This window comes from Hyaena hyaena, unplaced genomic scaffold (genome assembly GCF_003009895.1).
Source record: "Hyaena hyaena isolate Hyena2069 unplaced genomic scaffold, ASM300989v1 scaffold_1102, whole genome shotgun sequence".
NCBI classification, from domain to species: Eukaryota; Metazoa; Chordata; class Mammalia; order Carnivora; family Hyaenidae; genus Hyaena; species Hyaena hyaena.
Window position 1 is genome coordinate 244,598 of NW_024081732.1, and position 19,843 is coordinate 264,440.

The window sequence follows — 19,843 nt, forward strand, 5'->3', positions numbered from 1 at the left end:
AGAGAACGAAATATATATATATTTATAAATATTATATATATATATATAAAATATTTCCATTACCTCAGAAAGTTCATTTATGGCTTTCACAATTCCTACCCTTCCCCCAAGCTAGTTTCTTTTACCATAGATTAGTTTCGTTTCCAGAATTTCACAAAAATGGAATCATACTCTTTTGTGTCTAGCTCCCTTAACTCAGCATAATGATTTTGAGTTTCATTCATATACTTCATTCCTTTGTATAGCTAAGTAATATTTCAGTGCTATGAATATACCACAATCTACTTATCCATTCATCTATTAATGGATACTTAGGCTGTTTCCAATTTTAGGTTATTTTGAATTAAGCTGCCATGAATATTCTTGCACAAGTCTTTATGTGCATATACTTTAATTTCTCCTGGGTGATTATCTAGAAATGGAATTACTGAGTTAGGGGTTCAACTTGTATAATAAGTTGACAGTTTTCTAAGGTGGTTGTATCATTTGATATTCCCACTAGCAATAAATGAGCAATCTAGTTGCGGAAAATGCTTGTTAGCATATGTTATTGTTGTGCCCGATTTGCGAGTTCCCAGAGACCTCCAAGGAGCCGACACCGATGCAAATACAAAAGGGTCTTTATTACAAGCTCGAGCAGGGGCTCATCCATCTACTGGTGTCGTGGCAGCAAGATGAAGCCCTGAACAATAGCGAACAGGGTTTTTAAGGAGTAAGGGATGGGGGTGTTACAGTACACATAGCATCATCACATAAGCATCAATTACAATTGTACAGCACCCCTGGTAACAGCTTTGACCATTCCGTATCTGTGAGGTGTTCATTACTTTTGGTGGGACCCAATCATGACTTTTGAGAATCCTTTGGAAATGACCAATTATGAGGTGAGTTCAAAGGGCCCACGTGGGGTTCAGGCAAGCGGTGAGAAATTGGCTAGTTTGTATCTGCAGTTCCCAGCCTTGACTCAGACCATAGGAGTGTTTTTTTCTTTTTGTTTAGCTGAACTGAGGGCAGTCCCAGGATGGCTTTAGCCTTGAACAATCTGAGGCTTTTCCTGGAACTGGGACTGGGCCTACGTGCAGCCCGAGGTTTCTCTTAATGGAGGGCTTAATTTTTGGCTCTTCATTATCAGTCTTGGTAAGTCACAGATAAGGGCTACACCAGGTAGAGTGGTCACAAACACAATAAACTTTATTTGCAGCGAATAAGGAGATCACAGGGAATAGCTTTCAAAGCCATGAGCCCCTTAGCAAGAGTGAATGGGTTCCTTTTATTTAGGGTTAGGATGCATATAGAAAGGGGAACTTCATCATCATTTGTAGAGGCGGGCATAAGTTTGCACATGCGCCTTAAGGAAACATGCCTATACATGTGTTATGTGAATGAGGCTTGTCTCAACCCCTCCCCCCAACTCCCATGGAGATCTTAGTATTATAATGAGGTAAAGGTAACTATCAGTCACTCCACAGATCACTCAATGGTCCATTTCCACAGGCACGATTGAGCTCAAACTGGTTTGGAGGTTGGGGCCAGCAGAGTTCTTTGCCAGGCCATTTGATATTGCTTGAGGGGTAGTTGCAGTTTCCATCATGGGATGCTATGCTTTTAGGTCTTTTGCCTGAGTTAAGAGATAAGCTGGAAAGAAAAGCTTAAGGAAAAATGTGGGGCAAAGGTTGGTGGGTATAAGAAGGTAAGTAGTAAAGGTCAGGTCTTGGGGTCTAGCTAGTGACATAATTTCAGTATGATTTTAGTTTGTATTTTCCATATATTGAGCATCTTTCTATGTGATTATTGACCAATCTTTTGTCTTTGTGAAGTATGTGTTGAACGCATGTCCCTGTTTTTTAAGTTTATTTATTTATTTTGGCGGAGGAGGGTAGAGGGCAGGAGAAGGGAGAAAGAGGCAGGGAGAATCATAAGCAGGCTCCATGCTGTCAGCGCAGAGTCCCACATGGGGCTTGAACCGACAAACCATGAGTGAGACGGTAACCTGAACCAAAACCAAGAGTTGGACACTCAACCGACTGAGCTACCCAAGGTGCCCCAAAATTGTGCCCATTTTTTAAAATGATTTTTAAAAATTATTGAGTTGTAGTGTTGTCAAAAATCAACCTTTGTGCTTCAGTTCCAAAATATAACACAAAAACAGAAGTTTGGAATACAGAGGAACAATAGCTTAATTGCTTTGCAGGGTAAAGGAAGCTGCAGCAGGCTATGGCTTTCAAAAACCGCAAGCCCCCCTCCCACCCACCCTCTCTACAGAGAAAGGGGCTGGGGAATTTTATAGGGAAATAGAGGATCTAGCCAGTTTGGACAAGAATTGTGTTTGTTTTCAGGGTGGTACTAGGTTCCTGAAACAAAAGGTTAAGAAGAGAGAAGGGAAGGTTTACTGAACTGAGGAGGGAAGATTTGAGGGAGAGAGGGAAGAGGTTACTCAGTTTAAAATAAAGCTTTGCTGAAGCATTTGTGCAGTCATTTTGATTTTTGTTCAGCTTTATGTGTTTTCAAAATAAGTTATTTATTTTTAAGTAATCTCTATACCCAATGTGGGGCTTGAACTCACAACCCCAGATCAAGAGTCATGCCCCTCTGACTCAGCCAGCCAAGTGCCCCTCAGCTTCGTGCTTTTAGGCAATTTCAATAGGTGTTCTTTAAATATTCTGACTAGAAGTCCTGTTTGGATATAGGCACCAAGATTTTTCCCCCTCAGTTTGTGATTTGCTTATTCATTTGCTTAATGTTATCTTTTGATGGATACGAGTCCCTTTTGATAATTTTGAATTTATCAACTTTTAAAAGTTGTATGGTCCTAAATATCATATGTTTGCACGTATAGGAGGATTAGGAGGAACTTGACGGAGGAACAAGGGGGAGAAGAAGGGCGGAAATGGTGGGGGAAAGGGAGAGAGGCAAACCATGAGAGACTCTTGAATGCTGACAAAAACTGAGGACTGATGGATGTGGGGGGGAGGGGGGATGGGCATGGAGGAGGGCACTTTGGGGATGAGCACTGAGTGTTATGTGGAAACTAATTTGACAATAAACTATTTGTAAGAAAAAAAAAAAAGTTGTATGGTCCTCCATTACCTACAGACCTTCTGCATGTCTCATAGAGTTTACTACGTGCTGTGTGCCCAAAGTGTGTAGAATATAAAGAGGAAGTGGTTAAATGGCAATTTTTAAAAATTGCTCTTAAATTGTTACAGAACCATAGTCCAGAACAGTGGTTTGAATTTAACTGAGCATAATCATTGTCCTTGAAATAGTTAAAAATAAGATTACTGGACTTCACTCCTACAGAATGATTTGGTTTCCTAGGTTCTGTGATACAGGCAGGTTTGGGAATCACTGATCTAGAAGTCCTTAATGCCTGGCCAAACTTAAAGCTATTCTATCTACCATTTTCTCAGTCAGAAGGTAGATCAGTGTTAATAGAAATGATCTGTTGGATTTTAATTGTTGAGAGCTGTTACCACCCGTGTCTTTCAATGTCCTTTGAAATAGTTAATTAGAAGGCACCAGGAGGAAAAACACTGAAAAACTTTACACAAAGATTCTGTTGTAATAACCATAATGCGTAACTGAATAAAATACTTCAGAACAGAAATCAAGTGCATGATCTTCCTGCTTTCCAACTGTGAGCTCTTGCTTTTCTTCTTCTAGAGAAATTGCAACAAGTATTCACAGGAAGTTTTTTTTGTTTCTTTGTTTCTTCTTCTTTTTTAAAAAATAAAGTGGTTCTCCTAATGGTTTTGTAATGGACCTTAACTTGGCTGGCAATTAAAGATGAAACTTCTCATTGGGTATTTTCAACACTGCCGGGGGAATCAGCTGCCAGTTTACTGGAATGTGGAAAACTGCATGAGATTCTGGGATTGGAATCAAAATGCTAATTTAAAAGGTCGAGTGAAGCTGAGGCTCACGTTTTTGTGTGCCTGCGCTCTCTTCAGGCAGAACAAAGACCCAGACAGAAGAGGCAGAGGCAGAGGCAGAGGCAGAGATTCATCCCAAATCTGTTTTCCTGAGATAATTTTGGAATCATGCCTGAAATGCCGGAGGACATGGAACAGGTAAGAGCTAGATATTCAAGAAATGAAGCATTATGGAGTTTCTTTTAAAAGCATCCCAGTGAATGGTAAAAACCAAAAGGGCGTGTTAAAAAAAAAAAGAAAAAGAAATAAGAAACGGGTGTCATTCATTTCTTTAAACCATGTAACTTTGTGACATGAAAGAATAAACCAACTTTAATTATTGACCCTGGGCACCAGGTTATGGAGAGCTCGGCTAAGTCTCATTAAAATTGCCAAAAATAAAATGCAAAGCAGAACAGCAGTTTCACTTACCAGATTAAATACAATGATCTAGGTGACGGTTCTATATAAGTAAGGATTTTATCTATAAAGTGCTCCAGACTTTCTTTGTCTTAGCATGAACTGAATCTGCTAACGTAACTTTTAGCTCCAGGCTGCTCTCTTTAAATTTATAGACTTAGCCACGACACGAAGTTGAATACTGTCTGTACAACAATGGCATTTTTGTTCAAAAACTTTCATCTTTAAAGAGAAGAATAAAAAAAACTATACATGAACATATGCCTTTATAACGATACGCAAGTTTTACCTGGGAGCTATCAAACCAGGCTCTCGAAGGTAGGCGAGAAAACTCTTGTTCCTAACTCTAGACAAGGCTGCTCAGAGAATTAAAAAAAAAAAAAAAGTAATTGCAAATGTAATTAAATTTTATTCACTTCACTTAATTTTTTTGTTACTAGAAAATTAGGTTGCATCACAACGTTGTATCTAGAAATTAAAAAAACAAAAAACTCCCAGTATTTAAAGGAGGAGGATTAGGATCTTAAATTTGCCTCTCCTATCTCCCACTCACATTCACCTTTCTCTTTGTCTGCAGATTATGAATTAGGACTGAGTAATGCTAAACTGATTAAGGGTAACAGCTTCCATAATAATAAAAATCGTAAAGTGAGGGGCCTCAGGTTCTTTTCCCCCAACGTTCCAAAAAAAAAAAAAAAAAAAACCAAACAAACCAAAACTGTTTACACGAATAAAGAACTGAATTCTTGTTGGGGGTTGGGCAGAAAGGAAATTCACGAGGCTCAGACAAAGGAAAACTTTTTAAAAGGCTGCTTAGTCTTTAGCTCTAAAGTAAACCAAAAGGGGTTATGAAAATAAGCCCTTTTAAGAAAAATCCAAGCAGCGGTCACATTTGTGGGACTTGATATCGTGTGTGTCTGAAAAAGAACACTCGGATTGGAGGGTGAAATGTTGGCGAACCTTACACGGTCTACGACGGGTTTTTTCCTTAGTAAATTTCACAGGCATCCCAACTGATGGGCATTTTGCTGTTCCGAGCTAGGAAGTAAACCAGTTGCCTGAGAGGTCGTTCTCAGCACTTGGAGATACTGTTTCTGATTTGTTACTTTTAAGAAGCCATACAGGTGACGGAAGATGTAGACATTACTGTGGTTTCTTCTTTAATTTACGGTGGCTGCGCACGGCCTGAGGGGGCAGCCCTTAATGTGATGCTTCTCAAAAGAGGTCGGTGGGGTTCTGACTCCTGTTAAATACGCAAAAATGTAGAGTCCCTGGTTCTATTACCACTGATTCTCATTCTGTAATTATAGGTGAAGTCCGAGAATCTGCGTTTTGAAGAGGCACCCAAATAATTCCTCCCCTTCGCCCCTTCTTTTTAATTTTTTCTTAGTTTATTGTAAAGTTAGTTTCCATATAACACCCAGTGCTCATCCCCACAAGTGCCCTCTCCCATGCCCATCACCCCCTTCCCCTCCACCCCATCAGCCCTCAGTTTGTTCTCAGCATTCAAGACCTCTTTTTATTTTTAACTAGTTAAAAATAGTTTGATTTATTTGGAACTTGACATGTACTACTTTTTAGCAGACCAGAAGGACAAATGGGTTGTTGAGGTTGTTAATGATTAAGATGCCAGCACTTGTATTTTTACTCTTCGTCTTTCTCTAAAAAAAAAAAAAAAAAAACAACACTCCTAAAAGCTGTACGTCCACTGTGCTCCCTCCTTTCCTTCTTACGCAAACACAACCCATGGCTTTAAAATCTTTTCTCCTACTTTACGTATTACGTGCTCAGTTGATTCCCATGTACTGCGCAGTCTGCAAACTTGAAACTCCAGGCGATCCAATTTAATCCTTCCCTAGCCAAGAAGAGAGACGAGGAGAGAAAATACATAAAATAAACAACCTTCCCCAGAACAAAACTCGTATTCACTGCTTAAGGCCAAGGTCTTTTTTTGTGTATCCCTTTAAGAGCTGGCGGGTGGGCGGGCAGCGCACAGAACGCTGCCCGGCCCCTTTCTGAGGCATCCGCGGAGTGTGGCCAATCAACGGGCGCAGCCTTGGCGGCGGAAGCCGGAAGCAGTGAGCGGGGGGCCGGCCCGGACCTAGGGAGGCGGGCCGAGGGTGAGGAAGCTGCGGCCCTTGGCGCTCCGGGGCAGGAGGAAGTGGCGGTCGCCGCGGCGGCGGCGGCGGCGGCGCGAAGACGGCGGGCATGGTGGGGCGGGAGAAGGAGCTCTCCATCCACTTTGTTCCCGGGAGCTGCCGGCTGGTGGAGGTGAGGGAGTCGACCTGGGCGGCTCGTGCAGCCGGGAGTGCAGCGTGGGATGAGCCACGTCGGGGGGGAGGGGGCCTCGACTGGTTTACCTTGCGCATCCTGCAGCTATCCGAGCCCCCAGCCCGGAGTCGCCCCAGCACCTCCTTTCTAGCTCCGGGAGGAGAGGGCGGCGCCACCGAGTTTGTTTACCTCGGCACACAGCCGTTTGTGTCGGCTCTTCCAGCCCTGCGGCAGGAAAGGAATAGATCTGGTTTCACTCCCTTCTAGAGAAGTTTTTCAGAGCTGTTTCGATTTTGGTTTTATCTTTCTGTGTTTTTTTTTTTCGTTCTTTGATCGTATTCCTCGATCTTACCAGTTCTTATCGCTGAGAAAGAAGGCGAAAGTGGCTTTTCAGAAACGGCAGTTTTAGAGATAACAACTTACTGAACTTGTGAGTTTTGTGCAGTGCACTATATTATGCACTTTACAAGCATTGTTTAATCGTCATAACTATGAGATAGGGGTTTTGCTCCATTTTACGGATGAGAAAATTGAGGCTTGTTGAGTCCTTGGCCCAACCAAGTTCATTCAGTTGGCTTGGAGCTGACAAATTTCTTTCGCTTTCTCGGGCTTTGAACCACTCCAAAGGTTGCTTTGGACAACAAAAAGGAAGGAACATAAAGGAAGGTTGTTAGTGTGGGAGAGCTATCCCAGGTATCCCCCTTTCTGCATTCTCTCTCTTATTTCAGTCCAGGCCTCAACATTCTATCCACAGAATTGCTAGAATTTATCTAGCAGTGGAGATAAGAATGTTAAAGCCTAGACCAGTTATGTTTTGCGGAAGTAAGAGATCTGGGAGGTGGATGTTTTTGATAATGCAGAAGTTTTACACTGTGCTCCCTCCCTTCCTTCTTACACTTCTAGGATATAGCATAGTGTTTCTAATCATTTTGGGATTAGTGGGGTAAAGTTAAACTTAACGTATTGTCTGTATTTGCTCCCAAAAGTACTGAACGTATAATGTTACATATTGTTTATATAGGCATAGCGTGTATGTAAAGTTAATCTTTTTTTCACAGTGGGAGTTCAGTAGACTAATGAAAATAGGTTTTCATGATTTCCTTCATTAAAAGCGATACACCCTGAATCTTTGTGGGGTTCTTTTTTTTTTTTTAGGATTTTTTTTTAAACTTGAATGTAATCTGTATGCTCATTGCAGTGCTTGAACTCAACAGTCCTGAGATCCAGAGTTGAATGCTATACCAACTGAGCCAGCCAGGCGTCCCCACCCTGAATCTTGACACATATTTGCTGGTCTCTGAAAACATGTAGAATTAAAATTCACTTGAGATAATGAGGACTGCCTTACATACTGTTGGAGAAGACAGCTGCAGTGTTACCTGCTTACACTGCCGTGTAGGATAGGAATCGAGTAACAGTAGGAGTTAGACCAGGGTCGCCTAGGTACTCACAGGATTTTGAATTTCTTGAGTCCGGGTACTGTCTACTTAAAAGATCTGCCTCCAGGGGAATGTTGTATGAGGATCAGTAAAAACCAAACAAACAAAATAACCAGAAACTGCCAAATTTGAGAAGTTCCAAATAGCAAAGTATTATATTTGCCACTAAATTGTAAGAAAATCTCTATTTAGATGTTAGTCTTTTCTAAGACATTTTTAGTAGAAGTTAATGCAAGTATTGCTAAAGTAGAAATCATCCCAGAGTACTATGCCCATTTGGAAAGAACCATTTATCTCATTACCTGTAGTTTGCTATCATTTGATTAGGTAGCATAATAAAAGTGGTAATTCTACATTTATTTATATATATTTAACTTTTCAGGAAATTTTTTGATGTCTATCAATCTGGTCACTTGAAGTTCTGCACTTGTAAGAGTTTATGCAGGGCATAGCAAAGAGGTTCAGAGTAACTTAAAGTGATGCTTGATTCTTGACATATTAATGAAGTAGACTTTTCAGGCAGACACTATTTTCAACTCTTTATTGTGGTTTGGGTTCACTAGAAAGCTTTTTATTCTTCATTCTGAGTTTTTTGAAGTGCGTGGACATTCCTGTGTTTAGCAGGACTAAAATATTTTATGAAGTAATGGTCCAAAATAATTTTTTAGAGGGATATTTCTTTTCTTGTGAAAATAAAAGAATCAAAACTGTGTTTTTAAAAAGCTTAAGGTAGATTTCTGTTTATATATAGAAAAATCAAAAATAGAAGAGCTAATTTTGTTTGGCATATTTTATTTGCCAACAACCAATAAATTTGCAGTCCAAATGAAAAAAACCATGTCTTGGCTCCTATACTGGTGGACAGAAGGTGCTCATTGAGTCTCTAGATAGAACTCTGAAGAGGAAAAATTACTTTAAGTAAATAAAGCTCCTTTCACTCTTTTCATGCTCTGTCCACTCTGTGTTAAGAATAATGTTGAAAATGTTAAAGTTGTATGAAGAGCCTTAGTCATCTTGTCCAGGTGAGGAATTTGATCAATAGAGACTTCAGTAACTTCCCAATACCATGTTTTGTGGCAGAACAGTTAAAATTTAATCATTATGAAGTCAAATAGATCAAAAGATTAAGACAAAACTCAGTATATATTTGGCTAGACCACAGAAGCAAGTTCTGTTCCCAACCTTTTCCATTTTCCATAAAACCTTTAACATCTTGGGGCTTCAGATTCCTCAATTTGGAAATATTTACATGTTTAACAAGGCTGTCTTATGATCAAAAAGTATCATATAGCCTCATGTAACACTCCATAGTTTTCAAATATAATATAATGCAGTATCATTTTTGTTTTAGGAAATGGTTACACTTCAGATGTCTGCTATTTTAATAAAGAAAATTCTTGAGAATTGACATCTGACCACTAGGTACCATGGACTGTTTCATATTTTCTTCTGGGGACCATGCAAGTTACCCCAGAGGATAAGGATACTAGGTGGTATTTTTTCCTCGCAATCTCATCCTTTTTTAAAGTTAAGCGTATTCAATTCCCAAAGAGCCTTGCTGTGCTTGTAATTTAATACTGTATTTCATCAAATCCAAATTGTACTTGATTATAAGATCATCTGGGTTCTTTTTTTTTTTTTTTTTTTTTTTTTTTTTAGTTTTTTTAATATTTATTTCTGAGAGAGAGAGAGAAAGACAGCATGAACAGGGGAGGGTCGGAGAGAGAGGGAGACACAGAATCTGAAACAGGCTCCAGGCTCTGAGCTAGCTGTCAGCACAGAGCCAGATTCGGGGCTCGAACCCACGAACTGCAAGATCATGACCTAAGCGAAAGTCGGACGCTCAACCCACTGAGCCACCCAGGTGCCCCTGGGTTCTTATTTTAAGATGCACTAAAAAGCAAAAACCACTGCCAGTCTAGGACAGTAATAAGATGCATCTCTATTTCATTCAACAGGGATGTAAAATGAAAAGGTATTTCACAGAATCAATAAAGTATGCAGAGATTTGAGTTCATTCTTCAATAACCTTTGTGAAATGAGTAATGCTTGTTTGACTTTTTTTGTTTGTTTTTCTTTTTTAATGGGGGAAGTGAGAAGGAAAGATTGTAGTTGCTTTTAGAAAGGTAGACACCAATTTTTTGGCTTGTTCAAATAAGATAAATTTATCTTTAGGAAAATCTTGGATTTTTCCTGGAGTTCAAGATTACAGTTGTCAGGGCAGTTCCCAAATCACTATCATCAGCACATTTCCTGGCAATTTGTTAAATGTAAATTATCAGGATTTACCCCAGATGTACTGGATCTGAAAGCCTCAGTCATGGTTCTTATCCATAGTAAAGCCTCAAACCACTAACCTAAGAACTATTCTATATTCCTTTACTTCTTTAAAATGAGGTAATAGAGTGAGAAACTCTGAAGAAACCAAATTGTAGCTTTTTGTAATATTTTCCCAGGGATACTTTATGGTATTCTGTGTAAATTGTTTTCTAATTGTATCTATTAGACCTGGCATGTTTTCTTAACAATTTAGTCTTTGTAGAGCTCTTTTCTTGCCAAAATTCAAAGAAAATATTTTGTTGGCTGAAATCCTTGTTTTCATAGATCAGTTGGCTTACAGCCAAGTTTTACACCAGAGAGCCTAGATGAATTTTACTTCAATTTTTAAAATGTTTTGAAATTGGTTGCACTAAGGAAAACATATCTTCAAAAAATTTACCTTTGTACTGTTTCTGCTAGCTCTTTCATTTCAGGTTTTTCCTATGGTAGAAATAGATAATTTGGTGGGTTTTTTTGTTTGCTTTTTTATGTATACTGCCAAGTTATTATGCTGACCTAAGGGCTAACAAAGAGATTTTTACTTATTGTATGCTTGCTTAAAGTTTTTGACAGCTCAGAAGAGATGACTATAACAGCACTTGAAATAAAAGACCTCAAATTGATAAAATTTACGAAAACTTTTTTTTTTTAAGTAGGCTCCACACCCAAAGTGGGCTTGAACTCACAACCCTGAGATCAAGAGTTGCATTCTTTACCAACTGAGCCAGCCAGGCACCCTTAATAAAACTTTGTTGGTGTTTTTTTTAAATAGTAAATGTTGATTTTATCCAAGTCTTGGAAATTTGGGAAGAAGGGAAATTTTAAAACTGCTTTGGCAACAACGTATTTTCTAAATAGTTCCTTTTAATTTCATTGTGTAAAGAATTTTTTCTTTCACAAGAGCAACATGTCACTTTAAAATATTTCTTTTTTTTCCTCATGTTTAATTTTTTTTTTGTGTCCTCTTGTATTAGTTTTTTTTTAGGTTTATTTTTGAGTGAGAGAGCGAGCACGAGTGGGGGAGGGGCTAATAGAGGGGGACAGAGCATCCGAAGCAGCTTCTGCACTACAGCACAGAGCCAGATGTGGGAATTGAAATCGAGAGACACAAGATCATGACCTGAGATGAAGGTGGACACTTAACCCACTGAGCCACACAGGTCCCCTTGTCCCTTTATGTTAGTTTTAACAGGTCTAATTAAGATAAATTTAGAGTTACTCAGGAACATTTACTGATTAAACTTAGAAATGCTTTTATTTAAACCATTGGTTAAATTTGAATATTTGCTTTGGTAAAACTTAGAATATTATTGCTATTAGGACCATATTTATTTTTCCTCCACATAAAGACCTGTGAAATGTGAATTCCTTAACTCAGATGTATCAAAATATAAATCAGTGAAATGTGAAAGAAAATTTGAGGTTATAAACTGAAGACCAGAAATGTCAACTTGTGAGTTTATTGTGGAATACAGCCAAATTCATCAGGCCATAAAAAATAAGTAAGCTTCAAACTAATTGTGCATTTTATAAACTGGAGAATGTAATTAAAATTGCTGTTTGTTTATTTGGACATCACTTGTTTATTTGGACATCACTCATCATTAAAATAAGATTTTCCAGGGGCGCCTGGGTGGCTCAGTTGGTTAAGCATACAACTTTGGCTCAGGTCATGATCTCACGGTTCATGGGTTCGATCCCCGCATCAGGCTCTGTGCTGACAGCTCAGAGCCTGGAGCCTGCTTTGGATTCTGTGTCTCCCTCTCTCTCTGCCCTCCCCTACTTGTGCTCTGTCTCTCTCTGTTTCAAAAATAAACAAAAAAATTAAAAAATAAAATAAGATTTTCCATTATTAATATAGGAAATCGGGGCACCTGGCTGGCTCATTAGGTACAACATACAACCCTGGATCTTGGTGGTGTAAGTTTGAGCTTCATATTGGGTCTAGAGGTTACTTAAAGATATTTTAAATTTATTTGTCTTCAGAGAGAGAAAGAGTGTGTGCATATAAGTAGGGAAGGGACAGTGGGAGAGGGAGAGGGAATCCCAAGCAGGCTCCACACCTAATGCGGGGCTCAAACCCACAAACTGTGGGGATCGTGACCAGAGTAGAAATTGAGGGTCAGGCAACTAACTGACTGAGCCATCATGGTGTCCCCCAAATAAAATATATTTAAAAAAAAGGAAATTTAAATCTAATTGACTAGGTATTTCCTTACAGTATCATTTTAGGTTCTTTTTCATGGACAGGACTGATAAAACTTTTTAAGTGATACAATTATTGATGCAGTGTGTTTTTATACTAACTGAAGAGTTGTCTAATAGATGTAGGACATGAAGCAAACTTCTTAAAGTATTCAGTGAACAATGATGGTGACTCATTGCATAGAATATTTTCAAAGTGAGTAATCCTATTTTCTCCCATTTCACCTTTTAGGAGGAACTTAACCTCCCCAGTAGGCGAGTTTTGGTTACTGGTGCCACTGGGCTTCTGGGCAGAGCTGTGTATAAAGAATTTAAGCAGAATAATTGGCATGCCTTAGGCTGTGGTTTTAGAAGAGCAAGACCAAAATTTGAACAGGTTAATCTTTTGGATTCTGAAGCAGTTCATCACATCATTCATGATTTTCAGGTATGGTTGAGTCTGTTTATTTTAGCACATATATAAACTATGTTAAGAATTGACTGGATGGGGGGCGCCTGGGTGGCTCAATTGGTTAAGCGTCCGAATTCAGCTCAGGTCATGATCTCATGGTTTGTGGGCTTGAGCCCCGTGTTCGGTTCTGTTCTAACAGTTCAGAGCCTGGAGCCTGTTTCAGATTCTGTGTCTCCCTCTCTCTGACCCTCCCCTGCTCACGCTGTCTCTCTGTCTGTCTATCTGTCTGTCTCTGTCTCTTTCTCTCTCTGTCTCAGAAATAAATTTTTAAAAAAAAATTTAAAAAATAAATGATTGTTCTAAAAGATTTGAGTTTATGAATTTAATTTGAATTTTGTATTCTCCCTTTAATGCAGATTTATTAAGTATTTAGGTCATATTAATTACATAAATATTAGTTCTTGTCTCCCACCCAAATTAGAGGACAAAGCTTATTTTGATTGAGAAGTAATAGTTGTTGACACTGATTTTGGTTTTGCCTGGGGATTACTAAACTGCTCTTTTCTCTCCAGGACCTATCTATTTGTTAAGGAAGTTCGAAACTTGAAAAAGGGAAGCATGACAAAATTACATTAAACATTACAGCAATTCTTTAGTTGAAGGAATGTTGATTTAACAAACTTTTTTTTTTTTTTTTAATGAAATGAGTTACTTTTGGAAGGCTGTAGCTTCTCTGTTTTATTCCTTTTGGTTTAAAACTACATCCCTGTTTAACTTCCAGCCCCATGTCATAGTACATTGTGCAGCAGAGAGAAGGCCAGATGTTGTAGAAAATCAGCCAGATGCTGCTTCTCAACTTAATGTGGATGCTTCTGGGAATTTAGCAAAGGAAGCAGGTAATGATGACTTTATAAAATCTACATGAAATACTAAATAATTGCTGAGTTTATAAAGATTAGCATTTTGTAGGTTGCTTATAAGAGGTTTGTTTTATATATGAATAAGCTGTTATAAATACCAGTACAGAGTAATGTTGTGTAATAATTTCATAGATTATGTTTTTTCTGTCATGTCTTTCCTTTTTAGCTTTAATTGGAGCGTTTCTGATCTACATTAGCTCAGATTATGTATTTGACGGAACAAATCCACCTTACAGAGAGGAAGACGTACCAAATCCACTAAACCTGTATGGCAAAACAAAATTAGAAGGAGAAAAGGCTGTCCTAGAGAACAATTTAGGTAAGACGATTTCTTTAGCCCCTGATTGTTTTGAGGATTCCTTTCGTTTATAATATATACATATATGACATATATTATATTTATGTAAATGATATATATAATGTTTTTTAAATTTTGAAAAAATCAAGTGACATAAATCATTGGAGAAAAATTAGAGAAGGCAGTTAATAAAAAAGAAAAATAAGAATTTAGAAATCATGAAGAATTTATGAATCTTTACAGACTTTCCAGAAATAATATATACATAAATGCCATATTCTAGGGGCACCTGATGGTGCTCAGCCCATAGAGCATGTGACTCTTGATCTTGGGATTGTGAGTCCAAGCCGCACATTGGGCATAGAGCTTACTTAAAAAAAATGTTACTGTATTTAAAAAAAGAAGTCTTAATAGCATAAATATTTGTAATCTACTTTCAAAAAACAGGTCAGTATCATTTCTCCTAGATTGAGGTATTTGTTATATTTTTGTATGGTTTTTATTTTTAGTACTTTATTTTTATCTTTTTATTTTAAAAAGAGGTGGGGAGAGAGAGAATCTTTTTTTCTTTAATGTTTATTTAATTTTGAGAGAGAGAGACAGAGTATGAGCCAGGGGAGGAGGGTCAGAGAAAGAGGGAGACAGAATCTGAAGCAAGCTCCAGGCTCCAAGCTGTCAGCACAGAGCCCAATGCGGGGCTTGAACCCACGAACCATGAGATCACTACCTGAGCCAAAGTTGGACACTTAACCAAACCAGCTGAGCCACCTAGGCACTCCAGGAGAGAGGGATCCAAAAGATTAATCTGTTCAAATTTTGGTCTTGCTCTTCTAAAACCACAGCCAAAGGCATGCCAATTATTCTGCTTAAATTCTTTATACACAGCTCTGGATGGCTCAGTCAATTAGTTGCCCGACCCTCAATTTCTAGTCAGGTCATGATCCTACAGTTTGTGGGTTCGAGCCTCGTATTAGGTGTGGAGCCTGCTTGGGATTTCCTCTCCCTCTCCCTCTGTCCACCCCCTGTACTTACACTCTTTGTCTCTCTGAAGACAGATAAATTTAAAATATCTTTAGGTAACCTCTAGACCCAACATGAGGCTCAAACTTACACCACCAAGATCCAGGGTCGCGTGTTGTACCTAATAAGCCAGCCAGGTGCCCCGATTTCCTAAATTATCATGCAAGAATCATCCTTGAATACATATTTGTACACAGTTATCCAATATGTTGATTTAATTAAAATAGTTTGTGGGGTGCCTGGATGGCTCAGTTGGTTAAGCTTCTGACTTCGGCTCAGGTTATGATCTCCTGGTTTGTGGGTTTGAGCTCCGTGTTGGGCTCTCTGCTGTCAGTGTGAAGCCTGCTCTGGATCCTCTGTCTCCCTCTCTCTGTGCCCCTCCCTGCATGTGCCCGCTCTCTCAAAAATAAAATAAAACGTTTGAAAAAAAAAAAGTTTGTTAATTTTCAGTTAAAGTGTTAATTATCCAAAGTCTGTTGTGACAGCTCATTAGGGACCAACATGAAATCTAAATATATCATTATTCCTTACTCAGTGGTTTCAAGAATTATGTGGTGAAACATTCACATAACCTTTATATAGATTCACCACTTGTTAACCTTGTACTATGTGTGGTTTTTGTATGTTTTTCTTGTTTTTTTTTTTTTTGCTGAGCTTACTGAGTATTGGTCGAATTTCACCCCAGAATAGTTCATTATGCCAAGGATCTTCTAACAAGAATGTTCCTTACATAATTGCAGTGTGGTTATCACACTCAGGAAATTTAACATTAATACAATGTTATATACTATAATGTATTGTGTATATAGGAATTTTCCCACTGGTCCCAATAATGATCTTCATTGCATTTTATCTTGTATTTATTATTAATTCTTAATAAGTCAAGGATCACTTACTGTGTTTAGTTGTCATGATTAGTTTCATTTCTTCATTACTAGGATTGCTGAAAATAATATATAAAAATACCCCAAGTGATAGAGACCCTTATAAATACACAGTATCACATTTTTGAATGGGCCTTAGTACAGAGGAGGTGTATGTCATTTTGGTATACTGCACGTTTTCTACCACAATCTAGTTTAAATTCACATACTTTCAATTTATATCAAGACTTAAGAATCAGTTCTTTAAAAGATAATCTGTTTTTATTAATTTGTAGGAGCTGCTGTTTTGAGAATTCCGGTTTTATATGGAGAAGTCGAAAAGCTTGAAGAAAGTGCAGTGACTGTTATGTTTGATAAAGTGCAGTTCAGTAACAAGTCTGCAAACATGGACCACTGGCAGCAGAGGTTCCCCACACATGTCAAAGATGTAGCCACTGTGTGTCACCAGTTAGCAGAGAAGAGGATGCTGGTGAGAATCTTGGGAAGGAAGAATTTCTGATTTCCACCAATGAGTGAAAGTCCAAAGTGTTTTTGCTTTCGCTAATATTTCTTTCTTTTTAAAGAAATGGAAAGTCATTGAGGATTTTTTTTTTTAAGTTTATTTATTTATTTTGGGGAAAGGAGAGATCATGTCCACACAAGTGGGGAGGGGGCAGGCTGAGAGAGAGAGAGAGAGAGAGAGAGAGAGAGAATCCCAAGCAGTTTTTTAAATAAGGTTTTATTTAAAACTCCTTAGAGCTACAAAGAGACCAAACACAAGTAGTTTGCAGTAGTAGGCTATATTTATAAATAGTAAAAATATTATGCTCTTGTGTTTGAATTTATTTTTTCATAGACTGTCTGTCATTCTTTTATTGCAAAATGACTAGAGACTTGTATTTTTTTCTTTGGATGACAAAATAATCTAATGTCTTTAAGACATTACTCTGTTACAGGGCACCTGGTTGGCTCATTCTGTAGAGCATGTGACTCTTGATCTCAGGGTTGTAAGTTTGAGTCCAATGTTAGGTGTGGAGATTACTTAAAAATAAAATCTTTACCAAAAAAAAGTTACTCTGTTTAAGATCTGTGTAGTGCCAAATAAGAATGTATCTACATAGGAATTTATAATTCAGCCATTTTAAGAATGATTTGTAATTTTTTTAGATATTTGAATAGGAGTTAATTTTAGACATGAAAAAGTTGGAACTAAATAGAGTATTCATGGAAAGATGAGAGACTGATTTACTTTAGTAAGTTTGTCTATAGTTTTTTAACACATAAAAATTTGTATTTTAAATATGTGTTATACCAGTATTTAATGATGTTATGACTAATTAGCTCATCCTGCGAAATGATTCTATTCAGTTTTGGTTTTAGCTTCTTAGGATAATTAGAAATATCCATTAAATTGGCCTGTTTCCATAAAAATCTGGCATCATTTTTAGGATTCCCATTAAATAAAATTGGAGCCATTTATATTTTTATTTAAAAAAATTCTTAAGCCTAAATTCAAGAAGTTGCTTCTCATGTTTAGCTGGGTATATTTATAGGAATTTGATTTTCGATATCCTGTGGAGAGCATTCCAGAAAGGGATGTGTTTCAATTCTTGGACCTTTTAAATTAGCTTTTTTGTCACACCTACCTTTCCAGTCAAATGAAAAAGTTGATTCTGTTTTGAATTCTTGTGTCCTTCTTAGGATCCGTCAATTAAAGGAACCTTTCACTGGTCTGGCAACGAACAGATGACTAAGTATGAGATGGCATGTGCAATTGCAGATGCTTTCAACCTCCCCAGCAGTCACTTAAGACCTGTAAGTCCATGACATTTTATTTTATTTTATTTTTTTTAAGGTTTTATTTATTTCTAGGAGAGAGAGAGAGAGACAGCGTGAGCAGGGGAGGGTCAGAGAGAGAGGGAGTCACAGACTGAAACAGGCTCCAGGCTCTGAGCTGGCAGTCAGCACAGAGCCTGACGCAGGGCTCGAACCCACGAACTGCAAGATAATGACCTAAACGAAAGTCGGATGCTTAACCGACTGAGCCACCCAGGCGCCCCCCCATGGCATTTTAAACATGACTTGTTGAAAGCCCAGATCGGTCACAATAGTATGGATGGTTGATGAAATTTTTCTTGTTACTTTGAAAATAGTGAATAACTTTATTTTCTGGTACAAATTAAAGTTCACTTTGCTTGCTTGTTGGCAGTTTATATTGTTACTCACCTCTAAATCCTCATTTGCAAGGAAGCAAGCCCATAAGTACTGGTGAAGTTTATACAAAAAGTATTATCTTAATTGTTTATTTGTGCATTTTTCCGGGGATCTGATCAGATTTGCAGTAAGGACAGAGTCAAATAGAGAATACAAAACCTCAATATGGGCTTCTTACTTCTTTTAAAATTTTTTTTGGTTTATATTTTTCTTTAAAGATAACGGACAGTCCTGTCTTAGGAGCACAGCGTCCAAGAAATGCTCAGCTTGACTGCTCCAAATTAGAGACCTTGGGCATTGGCCAGCGGACACCGTTTCGAATTGGAATCAAAGAATCGCTCTGGCCTTTCCTCATCGACAAGAGATGGAGACAAACGGTCTTTCATTAGTGTATGTGCAGTTTGCTTTTTTCTAAATTGAGAAGTATAGTATGTGGCACTTTTTAAAGAAAAAAAGGAAATAGTTTTGTATGAGTGCTCTTTAATTGTGACTCATGATCTTTCAGGTAAATGTTGCTCTTGCACTAGTGAAATTGTCTAAAGAAACTAAGGGCAATAATGCCTCATTTGCAGTAATGATTTTTCTGTTTATCGTTTTGTTTATTCTGGCTTAACTTTGAGTATAGTAAATTATGATTCTTAAATATTTACGAGGCAGGAGGAGACGGATCTACTGTAGACTTTCTCTTGGATGAAATGCATTGGTCATTCCTATAACCTCTACATTTTCAGGACTTTTGCAGCTGTTGACCTTTTTATGTTTTAAGATGTGTTAAGTAGTATGAAAATCATTGGTGTTCATTATTTGCATTGCTTGAGCTCTGATCAAAATGTTTGAAGAAAGAAACTTTATTTTTGCAACCTAAGTACAGTTTTTAAGCTTGAGATATTTCAAATGGTTATGTGTAATTGGAACTCGTGCAGCTTGATGCCTCCTGCTTTTGTAGCAGTGTATGGTGGGCACTTGACAGAGAGAGTATGTGTGTATGTGTATGTATTTTTTTAATGTGTAAAACTGTCCTTTTCACTCCATGTCACTAAATGATATTTCATATCTGTGGTTATACTAATAATGGGTCTTGTAAGTCTTTTGGGCCATTCATGAATAATAATAAATATGTACTGCTGGCATGGTAATCCTTAGTTTCCTTTTATTCACTTTTTAAATGTAAGGACTACACATCTAAACTCGTTATTTTGTTGCTTTAAGTTTTAAAAATTACATTCTTCTGTTAACATCTGATGCATATATGAAAATATAGTTACTTTCGAGATTTATAAAACAATAATAAAATGAACCCTGGTGAACTCACTTGAGATTCAGAATGTGACAGATACTGTATTTACTTTTGCCAGTTGATTGTTTTTTAACTAGACATAACTATGTAATCATGCTACATGTTTGCATAGAATGTTCCTTCTGAGGAATGCAGAGTATTTGAATGTGTTATCAATACCAAGTAATATTCAGGTGACCTTAGCCTCAAGGATATGTTTGGTTCTTAGTAAGGATTTAGAATGGTGGAGTGACTTGTTAATGACTTGGCTTCTACTCAGGCGTCAGTGCAAACCC

General features: G+C 37.8%; 1 protein-coding gene across 3 annotated transcripts; it reads left to right on the plus strand.

The window, feature by feature from the left end:
• The first annotated feature begins 3,960 nt into the window (after positions 1-3,960).
• On the plus strand, positions 3,961-19,407 carry MAT2B (methionine adenosyltransferase 2B). Of its 3 annotated transcripts, none has more exons than XM_039222298.1 (7): positions 3,961-4,070; positions 12,798-12,992; positions 13,738-13,852; positions 14,043-14,195; positions 16,354-16,547; positions 17,759-17,872; positions 18,490-19,407. In XM_039222298.1, exons 1-7 carry the CDS (start codon positions 4,041-4,043, stop codon positions 18,658-18,660), a joined length of 972 nt encoding a protein of 323 aa, XP_039078229.1. In that variant the 5' UTR covers positions 3,961-4,040; the 3' UTR covers positions 18,661-19,407. The 3 variants fall into 3 exon arrangements, with proteins under 3 accessions (XP_039078229.1, XP_039078228.1, XP_039078230.1); XM_039222297.1 differs by lacking the exon at positions 3,961-4,070 and adding an exon at positions 6,458-6,602; XM_039222299.1 differs by lacking the exons at positions 3,961-4,070; positions 12,798-12,992 and adding an exon at positions 6,458-6,602.
• The last annotated feature ends 436 nt before the right edge of the window (positions 19,408-19,843 follow it).

Excerpts from the sequence above, each read along its gene's own strand:
- MAT2B (XM_039222297.1), top strand. The coding sequence starts at position 6,540 with ATGGTGGGGCGGGAGAAGGAGCTCTCCATCCACTTTGTTCCCGGGAGC. Across the intron at positions 12,993-13,737 it reads ACATCATTCATGATTTTCAG|CCCCATGTCATAGTACATTG; the intron begins GTATGGTTGAGT and ends TTTAACTTCCAG. Across the intron at positions 13,853-14,042 it reads GAATTTAGCAAAGGAAGCAG|CTTTAATTGGAGCGTTTCTG; the intron begins GTAATGATGACT and ends TTTCCTTTTTAG.